Source organism: Misgurnus anguillicaudatus, chromosome 21 (genome assembly GCF_027580225.2).
Source record: "Misgurnus anguillicaudatus chromosome 21, ASM2758022v2, whole genome shotgun sequence".
NCBI classification, from domain to species: domain Eukaryota; kingdom Metazoa; phylum Chordata; class Actinopteri; order Cypriniformes; family Cobitidae; genus Misgurnus; species Misgurnus anguillicaudatus.
The window spans coordinates 15,607,076-15,619,551 of record NC_073357.2 but is presented as its reverse complement, the minus strand read 5'-3'; the positions used below and the strand labels follow the sequence as shown (position 1 = coordinate 15,619,551).

The following is a 12,476-nucleotide window of genomic DNA, read 5'->3' as shown; positions in this document are numbered from 1 at the left end:
AAGTGAGTGTCTTAAGACACAGTGTCTTTCTTACACACGCATATTTTATCATAAACCCTTTTGACAATCCCTTATCGTAAACCCACGCACAAAAACACACACACACAAACACACACAAACACACACACACACACTCACACGTGTCTTTTATCGTAAACCCTTTCGATGCGCGTGTAGCAGCGCATACACACACACACACACACACACACACACACACACACACACACACGTCTTTTACACAAACCCTTTCGACACACGTGTAACGAACGCACAAACAAACACATGTCTTTTATCACATTCGATGCATGTGCATCATGAATTCGCGTGAATCGCGTCCCTAAAGAGAACTCATAGTGACACAAAGTACTGTTGTGTTTTACTCGCAAACACGCGTGTGTGTCTTTTATCATAAACCCTTTCAACGTGTGTGCAGCATGAATTCGCGTCCCTCCGAAGAGAAAACACCGGCCACTACATGACACAAAGTACTAAAGTGCTTTACTCACATAAGCTGCGCCATTCTGTCCGGATCCGCTTTTTAATCGCAGTCTCTCTTCAAATCCAGCGTTCTTCTGAACATCCAAATATGTAGCAACTGTTATGATTCCCTCGTTTAATAGGAATGATGTCTCTCGACGAAAAACAATGGCCCGATTACGGTACGGTTGACGTTTAGCCATCCTTGCTGTAACTTGTTATTAAAACTAACTCAACTACACGTAATATGTGGGCGCGGGCTCAAGTTGAAGAGCTCATGAATATTAATGACCTCGATCAGTTCCACGTCACACTGATAAGCTTTTTTAACTGACCTGATTTCTACGCTTATTTCTTTTCAGTGGCTAGAGCTGACAGAGGAGGCGGAAGTTAATTTTCACATTCACGACACAACACAAACACACATGGACCTAACACATATCAAAAAATACAAGTAAAAACGGTTTTATGTGGAAGGGCCTCTTTAAAGGTCAATGAAGCATGTGACAGAAGTATTATTTGTAAACAGATGTTTTATCGAAATTCAAAGAGTCTTGGTGTTTGTTCTAACCTTATTCAATCCCAGGACTGTAGCTACTTAAAAAAAATAAAACATCAATGGTTAAAGCTCCAGTGTGTACTTCTTTTAGTTAATTCTTAGCAAAAACCCATGTTTTCTTTCAAAAGTATGTGCTCATTCATGTGTAATTACTTCCACCCCACTAATCAAAGTATTCTCGTAAGTGTAGAATCTGCTATATAAAATACATACCGCCGTAGCGCTCTCTGGCTGAATCCATGTTGTGCCTCCATCTTTGAAATACATTCGCCGACGAGGGACATTCCTGAAATTCAAGCTCCGCCTTTCGCGCTTTCAGACTACACGTAAACGCTGGTTGCATGCGTAGGCGGTATACGTCATCAAGACTGCGTAGACTGAATCCTTCGGCAGCACGCCGTGATAAACCTGCGATCTAATGCTTTGATTTGAAAGCCTGTTGAAGACATATTCTCGAGGACATTAAAACAAGTCGCCAAGGAAGCGAAACGGGGATTTTAAACAACAACGCGACAGGAAAAACATCAAGACCAAAGTCAATATTGGAGTTAGTTTTCCAAGATGGGGCCTCAATGGACACTGAAGTTGCTTAGTTATTTTATATCTTCACCACAGGTAATTCAGCATATTCGTTTACAGTCTATGTTGTAAACTTGAAGTTTTATAGTTCCTTGGCTAACTATAGCATGGGTATGCAGTTAGTGTAAACACGCATGTGGTTTTGTGTGCTGGAACAGCCACACGCCGTCTCTCCGCCCATTTATGTAATCTGAGGTACTGAGATAAATGTTTTTCATATTTTCTGACCTCTAACACAAACACACGGTGACAGCGCTATTTTTAGCCTTTCATTGATAAAACGCCGCTGATCTGCGCGTCATTCGTTTCATTTTACAAGCGTGTGAAAGTTGTGCAATCTTATTTCACCAATATCAGAGAAAGCTCTTACATATACACGGACATGTAACGTTTACTTAAAACATAAGCATTGGACTCTGACATATTAGTTTCGCGTCCATTTAAACCTGTGATTACTCTAGCTCATAATTTAATGACAGGAGAGGGTCTCGTCCACAGACCATCTCCTCAGTAATCTGAAGAGAAGCGGTCGAAAATGGACAAAAAGAGACGGATTTAAACACCAAGTGTAAACGTAATGTCTCTCTCTCGTCCACTTGTGATCTGATCGACGAAAACACATCTAAATAACAAGTGTAACAGCCCCTGTTATATTTTTCCTCGCGTGGATGAAAAAGGAGTGTCTAAGCTACGTTTATGGTTGTTTTTTGTATGTGATTTTAAACGGACATATCATGACAATCAGACTTTTTACATGTTTAACATAAATCTGTGTGCTTTGACGGATCACACGATTGCAAATTGTTCATTTTTTTCATTGCTTTAGCTACTGGAAGCCATGTTAACCTTGACATGACAGGGCCACCGTACTAGTTAAAACGCGTTCCGAATGGTGGGGGCTAGAGCGTATTAATCAGTTGGTTGTCATATAGATTTCTACCGCTAGATGGGAGTAGATCCTACACAGTGGGGCTTTAATTTACTTAAGTAAGGCCAAGGGTCAGAGGTAATACACTAAGGGCCAGATTTACTAACAGCTTGCACCAGCACAAACCTAGCCGGGGTGCCAGATGAACTTAGCCCAGCCCACAACATTTGAGGTCGGGAAATTCAGTCTGGAGTTGCTCCATTGCGCCGCTACTATGCTTGGGGAAAAGAAGATGAACCAATCAAATTGTCAGGGCAGGCTTTATACAATGATAGACAGATGATCAACAGTAACGTAATCAACCACCTCACCAAAGAGCACTTGTGTTAAATCCGTTTGCTGCGCTGGAGAATTGAGATGTGAAGATTCAGCCATCGAGTGTGTTCCAAAAGATATTGACAGCACATTGATTTTAATAGAGGAACAGAGAAACGAGATAAAGGGATTTGTTGATCGGAAAGATGTTTTGCCGTTCCTCCTACGGGATTCAGCAAAAGTTCCAATTGAGTGCAGAGGCATTTTTTTGTCCTGGTTTGGTTAAAACACGTCCCATAACCACAGCCCAATGGAGCGGTATCAGACTCATATTCTGATTTAAATTGAGTATGACAACATCAGGCTAGCGCAAACCATCATTTTGCCGTTAAATAACAACTGAATGTCTCCCATTGGCACTAATTTGCCCCGTTATGTAAATCTGGCCCACAATCTCTAGATGGGCATGCATGTGCATATATGACCATATTTGCCTATACACCGATCAGCCATAACATTATGACCACCTGCCTAATATTGTGTATGTTCCCCCTTTGCCACCAAAACAGCCCTGACCCGTCGAGGCATGGACTCCACTAGACCTTTTAATCAGAATTAGCATTCTCCTTTTCAGCTATTTTAGCTACAGTAGCTCGTCTGTTGGATCGGACCATACTGGCCAATCTTTGTTAACCATGTGTGTCAATGAGCCATGACCCTGACTTTTTCCCTTAAAGTTGATGTTTTGTAAGCAGGAAAAAGGAATCTGAGAGACTCTGACAAGGGCCAAATTGTGATGGCTAGATGACTGGGTCTTAACAACTCCAAAACTGCAGCTTTTGTGGGGTGTTCCCAGTCTGTTCAGTACCTATCAAAAGATGTCCAAGGAAGGAAAAGCGGTGAACCGGCTACAGGTTCATGGGCGACCAAGGCACTTGGGAAGGGAAGGCTGGCTCGTGTGGTCTGATATAACAGACAAGCTACTGTAGTTCTGATAGATACTTCACAAATAAGTTCTGATAGAAAGGTCTAGTGGAGTCCATGCCTCAACAGGTCAGGGCTACATAAACAAATGGATTTCGTGGAACAAACTAACTTCTGTTAAACTTCCACAAAGAATCAATAACAATAGTGTAGAGTCCTTTTAGAGTAGTTTATTTCTGATAACAAGCAAAATAAAGAACAATTAGATTACCTAAGTTGAAATCACAGCTAAACGTATCAAAAACTACACTGATTCAATGTTACTGTGTAAAATGTGTACTATCGTCTGGCAAACCTCCTTTCACATAGCGGTGATTCGTGACCGCTGTCTTCCCTTGTCAAAAAGCCAAAACGTTTGTTTTTTTTGACAAGGTATTTGTTCCAAAGTTCAGTTTAGCCACTAATCAGACCATTGACAGAGACGAAAGTTAAGTTCTGTTTAGACAATGCCTGTGCGTCTGATGAAACCATTTATACCACAAGGATGTTGAATGCTTTATTCTAAATGGTTGAGAAATGTTCCATGGGTTTGCATTATTTTTTGATAAACGCACACCTGACCTGTCAAATGTCTTAAAATAACCACCAGAGCAATGTCTGTGGTAACCATGGTAGAAGGGGAATAATTGACACCGTCCTTTGAAATATTTGAAAATAATACACCTGCTGTGTAATGGCATGATGTGAAGCGGAGTACCCTATTACCACCTTGGGTGTGCATTATTTTCAAATAAATCAATGACCTATTGTCAATTATTCCTTATGTACTGAATGCAACTGGGCATGACTGAGCAGCTGATGGAGAACTAAGAAAGGCAACTTAAACAGGATGCAGTGTATTAGGTGTTGTTTCTCTATTGGTTGACATTACCTGATGTGAGCTTGACTAATGTGGCATGCCAGAACTTACATTCGTAAATTCGAAAATGGTGGTACGTCAATAACTTTGAATATCCCTGTATCTTTCGTGTTTATGACTAGTTGTAACACGCATGTTTTGCCATGTGACACAAAAAGACTAATAAGCTTCAACTCTGTTCGACTACAGAAAGTCATATATTTGGGATGGCAGGAGGTTAAGTATATTAAAAGAGAATTTTCTAATTCTGGTGAAGTATTCCTTTAAGATTGGTCTCCATTGGTGCTGTCTCCATCATCCTCTCCTTCCTCCTGCTCACCCTCCTCTTCCTCCTCATCCTCCCCTCCTTGACTCTTTATCTGCAGATAAAATCACACATTTAAATATCAAAACGATTTGTTTGATTTAACGCATCACTGTCCTTTTCATCTGCTCACCTCCTCCTCTTCTAGCAGATCTCCTTCTTCCTCATAGTCATTTGTTTCCACACTATTAAGCTCTTTCTTTCCACTTGAGTGCTGTGGTGACACCTCCATATTAGCACTTTTCACTTTTGCAAATGAAAATAAAGATAATTCAGTTATGATGTAGGGGAGAGTGGGGTAATTTGTGCCAGGGGGGAAGTAGTTCCACCCCTTGTTTCTGGAAAACCATAGAAGAAATTGGTCATGTGACCACATAATTTTGAAAAGCCATCAATTTTACTTATCCTAAAAAAAAAGACACATGGCATGAGAGCTAAGCACATTTTAGCTTTCAAAGTAAAATGTCTATGATTAAGGGTTTTTGATTGTAGTGTCTAAACAATTATAGATAGGTTTGAAAATATTTCACACATGTTTTAGTGCTTTAGCAGGCCACACAATGAGTCTATAGAGTTAGTATAATGTTAGCTCTTAACTGCTGGATCATGCTAATTGTTCAGACTTGTAGGTCTGGGGTGATTTGTGCCAAAGGGCCTGGGTTAAGTTGTGCCAGAGGTGATGTGCTCAAGAAACTACCCACACCTCAAAAACTTGGTGGTACAGCCATAAGTTTTGTGATATAGTCACATGTTTTTTTTTATTCTTTTTTTTTGTGCCATTATCATGAAATTTCGTGTTTTTTCGTGATCGTATAACAAATTCCTGTTTTCATGTGATTATCACGTATTGGTTACTCAACTGCTTTTTCCTATTTGTAAACCATTGTCGCTTCGGTTTAGAGTTAGATTTGGTGCTTGCATTAGAATGTCACTTTATATATTGGTTTATACTATTTTTTCTGATTTATGTTTTTAAATGACGCCTGGCGTTAGGGTTAGAGTTGGGTTTGGTTAGGGATTTCATTTTATGTAAATCTAACCCTAAACCGAAGCGACAATGGTAAGAAAATAGGACAAAACAGTTGAGTAACCAATATGTGATAATCACACGAAAACAGGAATTCGTTAAACGATCACGAAAAAACACGAAATTTCGTGATAATAGCACGAAAAAAGAATAAAAAAAATATGTGACTATATTAAGAAATTTCGTGAGACTTGGCTGTAAGTTTATATTCCCCTGCCGTATTGACAAGTGGGAGGTTGAATAGTCGGCCAGATGCAGACCACCGAGACTTACAGACTCACAGGGGAGATCTGGAGAAGTTAGGAGCTGGACATGCCTCATCACTATTTGACTTAGGCCTACCTGCCATTTGTTTCATTTAGCTAAAATTGATTTCAGTTTTGAGTTTGCACTATGTTATTAAAGAGAAGTTTTATTAAGTTTTTAAGTGGCCAAGTCACAATAGGATGTTTATAAATTAGTCTAGTCACTTTATTCTTATATATTACATAATTGACAGACACGTTCTGTGTATGTTAACAGCAACATGATCTCACAAAGTTCCGTGGGATAGTCACGGAATTTTGTGCTCATTTTTCCGTGGCATTCTCACGGATCTCCGCATTTTTCCGTGGCCCTGCTACGGACTGTCTTTTTCCGTGGCATTCTCACGGATTGGTTACTCAACTGCTTTTTCCTATTTTCAAACCATTTTCGCTTCGGTTTAGGGTTATATTTGGTGTTTGCGTTAGTATGTCACTTTAAATATTGGTTTATACTATGTTTTCAGATTTATTCTTTTATATTTTCTAAACTTTAAACAATTGTTGCCTGGCGTTGGGGTTAGAGTTGGGTTTGGGTAGGGATGTCATTTCATGTAAATCTAACCCTAAACCGAAGCAAAAATGGTAAGAAAATAGGACAAAACAATTGAGGAACCAATCCGTGAGAACGCCACGGAAAAAGACAGTCCGCAGCAGGGCCACGGAAAAATGCGGAGATCCGCGAGAATGCCACGGAAAAATGAGCACAAAACCCCGCGACCGTGCCACGGAAATTCGTGAGATCAGGTCGGTCAACAGGCATCTATTGCCAAAGCCACTTTGCCTGAAATTATTCAGAAATATCATATATTGTGTATTTAAGTTGTGTTTTTCCAAAAACTACAAAATATGATTTATTTCAACAGTTTAATAGAGTGACAATATCTAAATAAACCTTAAATGAGTAATTGTGTATTAAATTGGTCTTGCTTTAATATAGCATTACAATTCATAACATTAAAATATTCTATTTTACTTCAGAAATCACCGGCACAATTTACCCCAACTTATTTTCCCAAAAGGCACAACTTACCCCGCACCAGGGGCAAGTGGTGCCACAAAGACCACTTTTTTCCCAAAAGCTATATTTCTGAAACAATTTATTTCAGATCCAAAGTTATTGTTCTCAGGGATGCACAACATCCTGAAATATATGAACATCCTTAAGTTGAATGCATTACTGTCATGGCCTCACTTTAAAGTCACTTTGAGTAAAAACTGGCACAACTCACCCCACTCTCCCCTATTGTGTACATTTTAATTATTTTTTAGAGAATATTTTAAGTTATCTAGAATGTCTGTTAACTTCATTTTAAGTCTGTTGAAGCTCAAATGATACAACACTGAAAAAAAACTTCTGGACATCGGTTGCACATAATTAAATTAGGTTTTCTTAAAATGAAATTAACATTAATTAAAATTTAGTTCATTTTAAGAAAACTTTATTCAATCATGTTGAACTGGTGTACATACCGTAATTAAATTCCGTAGATCCAACAATTTTTTTCAAAAAAATCATTTTAAGAAAACTTAATCATGTGCAAGAGATTTTTTCAGTGTATAGCTATGTTTACGAATAGTTTTCACAGTATGATAATCATCTCAGAAACTATCACGGTTTCATGGTATACATGTGACATGAATGTAATGCAAGAGCAATTCAAAAGCATACTATGCAGGCAGATATGACTGTACCAAGCTATCTGGCTGGAGCAAAAAAGACAAGAAAAAACACCATATACAGTATGTGAAGTAAAATAATGCATGTATTTTGTGATGTTTTAAATTCTCATTTAGTCTTGAATAACCATGCAATGTTTTTATGAAAAACACTCCAGTCCGGGGGCATAATTTATACTTTAATGCATGCGCATGAACAAAATCTTCATTGAAATGTGTGTACTCATACAAATATATAGGGCCATGCGCACAGACATTTTTGAAGGGCAGTGGTCCAAATTAAAAAAAGGCACTAACTACTATTATGGGTTTGATAAAATATTATAAATATGATGTTTTATTGTCATGGTCATGTCTTGTGTCTCGTACTCTTATTTTGTATATTTGTCAGTCAGAAACTGTAAGATCATAGAGCAAAGTGAGACCATCTGTGATGAATCAGACAGGTTAGGTTCCATTTGCAACTCTTTATTGATGTAAGCACACAACAAACAGTGAGTAATCAGTGGGCAAATCCAGATAAGCATAAACGTAAACACAATCCAAGATCGGGGCAGGCAGATATCATTCATATACGTTACACAGTCCAGGATCGGGGCAGGCAGAAAGCAGTCGTAATCAATAAACAGTCCAATGTCGGGACAGGCGGCAAACGGCAATAATCCAATAGACAGTCCAATATAATCACCAGGAAAGCAAACACGGGTAAACACAAGGAAATGCTCAGAAATGCTGCTAGGGGCAAACAAGACTTTGCGAAGATAGAGTAGCAGAGTCCCAGGTTAAATAGACCCGCTGATACGCTACAGCTGGTGTGTAATCAGCGGTCGCAGTGCATTATGGGGAATGTAGTTCAGTATGCGGGTAAGTGAGAAGTACCAGGAGCGTCAACGCTGACATCCGTCACATAGTACCCCCCCCCCCCGGCGAGCGGCGCCAGACGTGGGACGGGTTGGTTCGGTGACGGCCTCTGGGACGAGGGGCTGGTTTGTGCGGGGGGGGTCTGTGAAATTCATGGATGAGGTTGGGATCCAAGATGTTGTTAGCGATTTCCCACGACCTCTCCTCGGGACCATACACCCTCCCAGTTGACGAGGTATTGGAGGTTGGAACCCTGTCGTCTGGAGTCCAGCAGCTCGCTGACCAGGAAGGCCTCTTCACCGTCCACTATGATGGGAGGGGGGCCTGATCCTCCGGAATCTACAACTGCTCCCAGGTCCTCAGCGGGTTTGAGCAGGGATACATGGAAAGTGGGAGAGATACGGTAATTAGGAGGGAATTGTAAACGGTAAGACACAGGATTAATTTGTTTAATGATTTTGAAAGGGCCGACATACCTGGGACTGGGAGTTTCTTGCAGGGGAGACGAAGTTTCAAGTCTCTGGTCGAGAGCCATACAAGCTTACCGGGTTCATAATTGGGTTCTAGGCTTCTGTGGCGATCTGCTTGGTCCTTGAATCTTCTGATAGCTTGAGACAAATGAACGTGTGCTTGTTGCCAGGTTTTTTGGCTGTGTACGAACCATGCATTGATGGCTGGAATGTCTGCGAGTTCTTCGTCCCAGGGAAATATGGGAGGTTGGTACCCAAGGACACATTGAAAGGGAGAGAGACCCGTGGAGGTTTTCTTCAGGAAATTCTGTGCATATTCCGCCCAAGGTAGGAAGCGACACCAGTCGTGTTGGTTTTTATGACAATGAATTCTGAGAAATTTTGTGAGTTCTTGATTGAGACGTTCTACTTGACCATTGGATTGAGGGTGATAACAGATGTAAGACTGATGTTGATGTTTAGAGCTTTGAAGAACGCTTTCCATAGCTTGGACGTGAATTGTGGACCCCGGTCGGATACAATGTCTTCAGGAAGTCTGTAGTACCGGAACACACAATGAAGCAACTGTTCAGCAGTTTCCATGGCAGACGGCAGCTTGGGCAGAGGGATAAAATGGCAGGCTTTAGAGAAATGATCAATAACCGATAGTACCACTGTGTTACCTTCAGACCTGGGTAGATCAGTCACAAAATCGACCGCGATGTGAGACCAAGGTCTTTATGGGATCACAAGGGGTTGGAGAAGACCTGCCGGGTTCTGGTGAGGAGTTTACCTGGCTGCATAGTACATGCATTAACAACGGCGCTTACATCAGGATACATGGACTGCCACCAAAATTTGTTCTTTAACAACAGCAATGTAGAATTAATTCCAGGGTGCCCGTAAGAGAGAGATGTGTGTACCCATTGGATGACTTGCTTCCTGTGGGATGGTGGAACGAACGTGCGGTCTGCAGGGCATTCAACTGGTGGTGGGTTGAGATTATTGAGTCCATTAATTTCTTGCATGACATTCCACTGTACAGGAGCCTCAATGAGGGTGGACGGGATGATGGGCTCAGAAAAGATTGTCTGGGGAGTTGAATCATATACCCGTATTAGTTCGTCTGCTTTTTGTGTTTTTGGAGCCAGGTCTATTTGTGATAGTGAATTGAAATCTTGTGAAAAACAATGTCCATCTTGCTTGACGAGTGTTGAGTCTTTGGCGGATTGCAAATATTCCAGGTTGCGATGGTCTGTGAGAATAATGAATGGGTGTTTTGCGCCCTCTAGCCAATGCCGCCACTCTTCCAGAGCTGCTTTCATAGCCAAAAGTTCTCGGTTGCCTACATCGCTCAGCTGGATTCAGTTTACGGGAGTAAAAGGCAGAGGGGTACAATTTGTTGGGGTTACCTTGTTTTTGAGATAATATGGCGCCCACACCTGAGTTAGAAGCATCCACTTTGACTATGAAGGGTCTTTCTGGATCTGGGTGATGCAGGATGGGAGCTGAGGGGAAGCAAGTTTTTAGGTCTCTGAAAGCAGATTCAGCGTCAGGGTTCCAAGAGAGTTTGTGATTGGACTTGTGCACTAGAGAGGTTAAAGGAGCTGCAATGATGCTGAAATTCTTTATAAATCGTTGGTAGAAGTTGGCAAATCCCAGGAAGCGTTGAAGTTCCTTCACAGTAGTGGGTCTGGGCCTGTTAAGTACTGAATCCACCTTCTTTTATTCCATGGCGACCCCGTCTGGACTGATGACATAACCTAAGAAGGATGTCGAAGATTGATGAAATTCACATTTCTCTGCCTTAGCGTAAAGCTGATGTTCAATGAGTCGTTGTAGGACTGTTCTGACATGGATGACGTGTTGTTCCAGGGAGTCTGAATAAATCAGGATGTCGACGATGTAGACGATTACTAAACGATTGAGCATATCCCGGAGCACATAATTAATAAATGACTGGAACACAGACGGACTGTTAGAGAGCCCGAAAGGCATCACCAAATATTCATAGTGACCATCACTGATTGAGAACGCTGTCTTCCACTCATCGCCCTCACGAATACGAATCAGGTTGTAAGCATTGCGTAAATCCAACTTACTGTAGATCTTGGCACTGCGTAGTTGTTCCAGAGCAGCTGGTACTAGAGGTAAAGGGTAGCGGAATTTCACAGTGATGTCGTTAAGTCCACAATAATCGATACAAGGGTGCAGACCACCATCGTTCTTTCCCAAGAAAAAAATTCCTGCAGCCGCTGGTGAGGTAGAATGACGAATGAAACTCTTCTCCAGCTCTTCTTCAATGTATTTCTCCATGGCCTGTCGTTCGGGTTCAGATAAGGGAAAGATGCGCCCCCTAGGTGGTACAATGTTGGGTAGCAGTTCAATGGCACAGTCACTGGATCGATGAGGTCACCCGTCCAAGACGTGTTTGTGATGGTCGTGTGGGACAGACAGCGAGAACATGACCAGCTTCACCACAGTACAGACACAGACGTTCACGAAATCGGCGTTCTCTCTCTTCCACCGTGAGACGTGCTCATCCCACCTGCATAGGTTCACTAACGTCAGATGAAAATGAAGCAGGGATATCATATCCTCGTACTGGTCTTCTACTGCGTACCAAATTGTCAACGCGAATGGTCATGGAGACAAATTCGTCAAAACTCCTCCCCTCGTCAATGCAAGCCAACTCAGACTGTAACTCTTGGTTTAATCCTTGGCGAAATAGAACCTTCAACGTATCCTCTACCCAGTTGGTTTGAGCAGCAAGAGTGCGGAAAGTGAGTGCATATTCAGCGGCTGTGCGGCGTTCCTGAAGAAGATTTAGTAGCTGTTCTCCAGGGTCTCGGCCTCCACAGCTCGCATGGTTCTTTGAAACTCATCATATGTACAATGATTAAAACTTCCTGCTGCCCATAATGCCGTGGCCCACTCCAGAGCTCTTCCGGTAAGTAAAGAACAAATCAAAGAAATCTTACCGACCTCCGTGTTATATAGGTTGGGCTGTTGGGCAATGAAGAGCTCGCACTGCATAAGAAAGCCTTTACATTTGTCCGAGGTACCATCAAACTTTTCGGGGAAAGCCAGACGGGGTGTAGCTGAAGCCAGGGGTATGGCTATGGGTGGAGGTGAAGGCAGAATTGGTGCTGGAGTGGGGGCGGCGTTTGCTGATGCCGCTAAACTCTGAACAGAGGGAACCAGTTCCTCCG

The 12,476-nt window shown here is 41.7% G+C and overlaps 1 protein-coding gene across 5 annotated transcripts in view; it reads right to left on the bottom strand.

The window, feature by feature from the left end:
* Nucleotides 1–3,932: 3,932 nt before the first annotated feature.
* Nucleotides 3,933–12,476, bottom strand: part of LOC129436544 (heterogeneous nuclear ribonucleoprotein C) — a 50,898-nt gene continuing 42,354 nt past the window's right edge. For all 5 annotated transcript variants that reach the window (XM_055194752.2, XM_055194769.2, XM_055194744.2 and 2 more), the window contains 2 exons: nt 5,079–5,191; nt 3,933–5,000 (listed from right to left, as the gene is read on the bottom strand). In XM_055194752.2, coding sequence (XP_055050727.1) covers nt 4,905–5,000; nt 5,079–5,191 — 209 coding nt within the window. In that variant the 3' untranslated portion in view covers nt 3,933–4,904. The remainder of the gene's footprint in view (nt 5,001–5,078; nt 5,192–12,476) is intronic.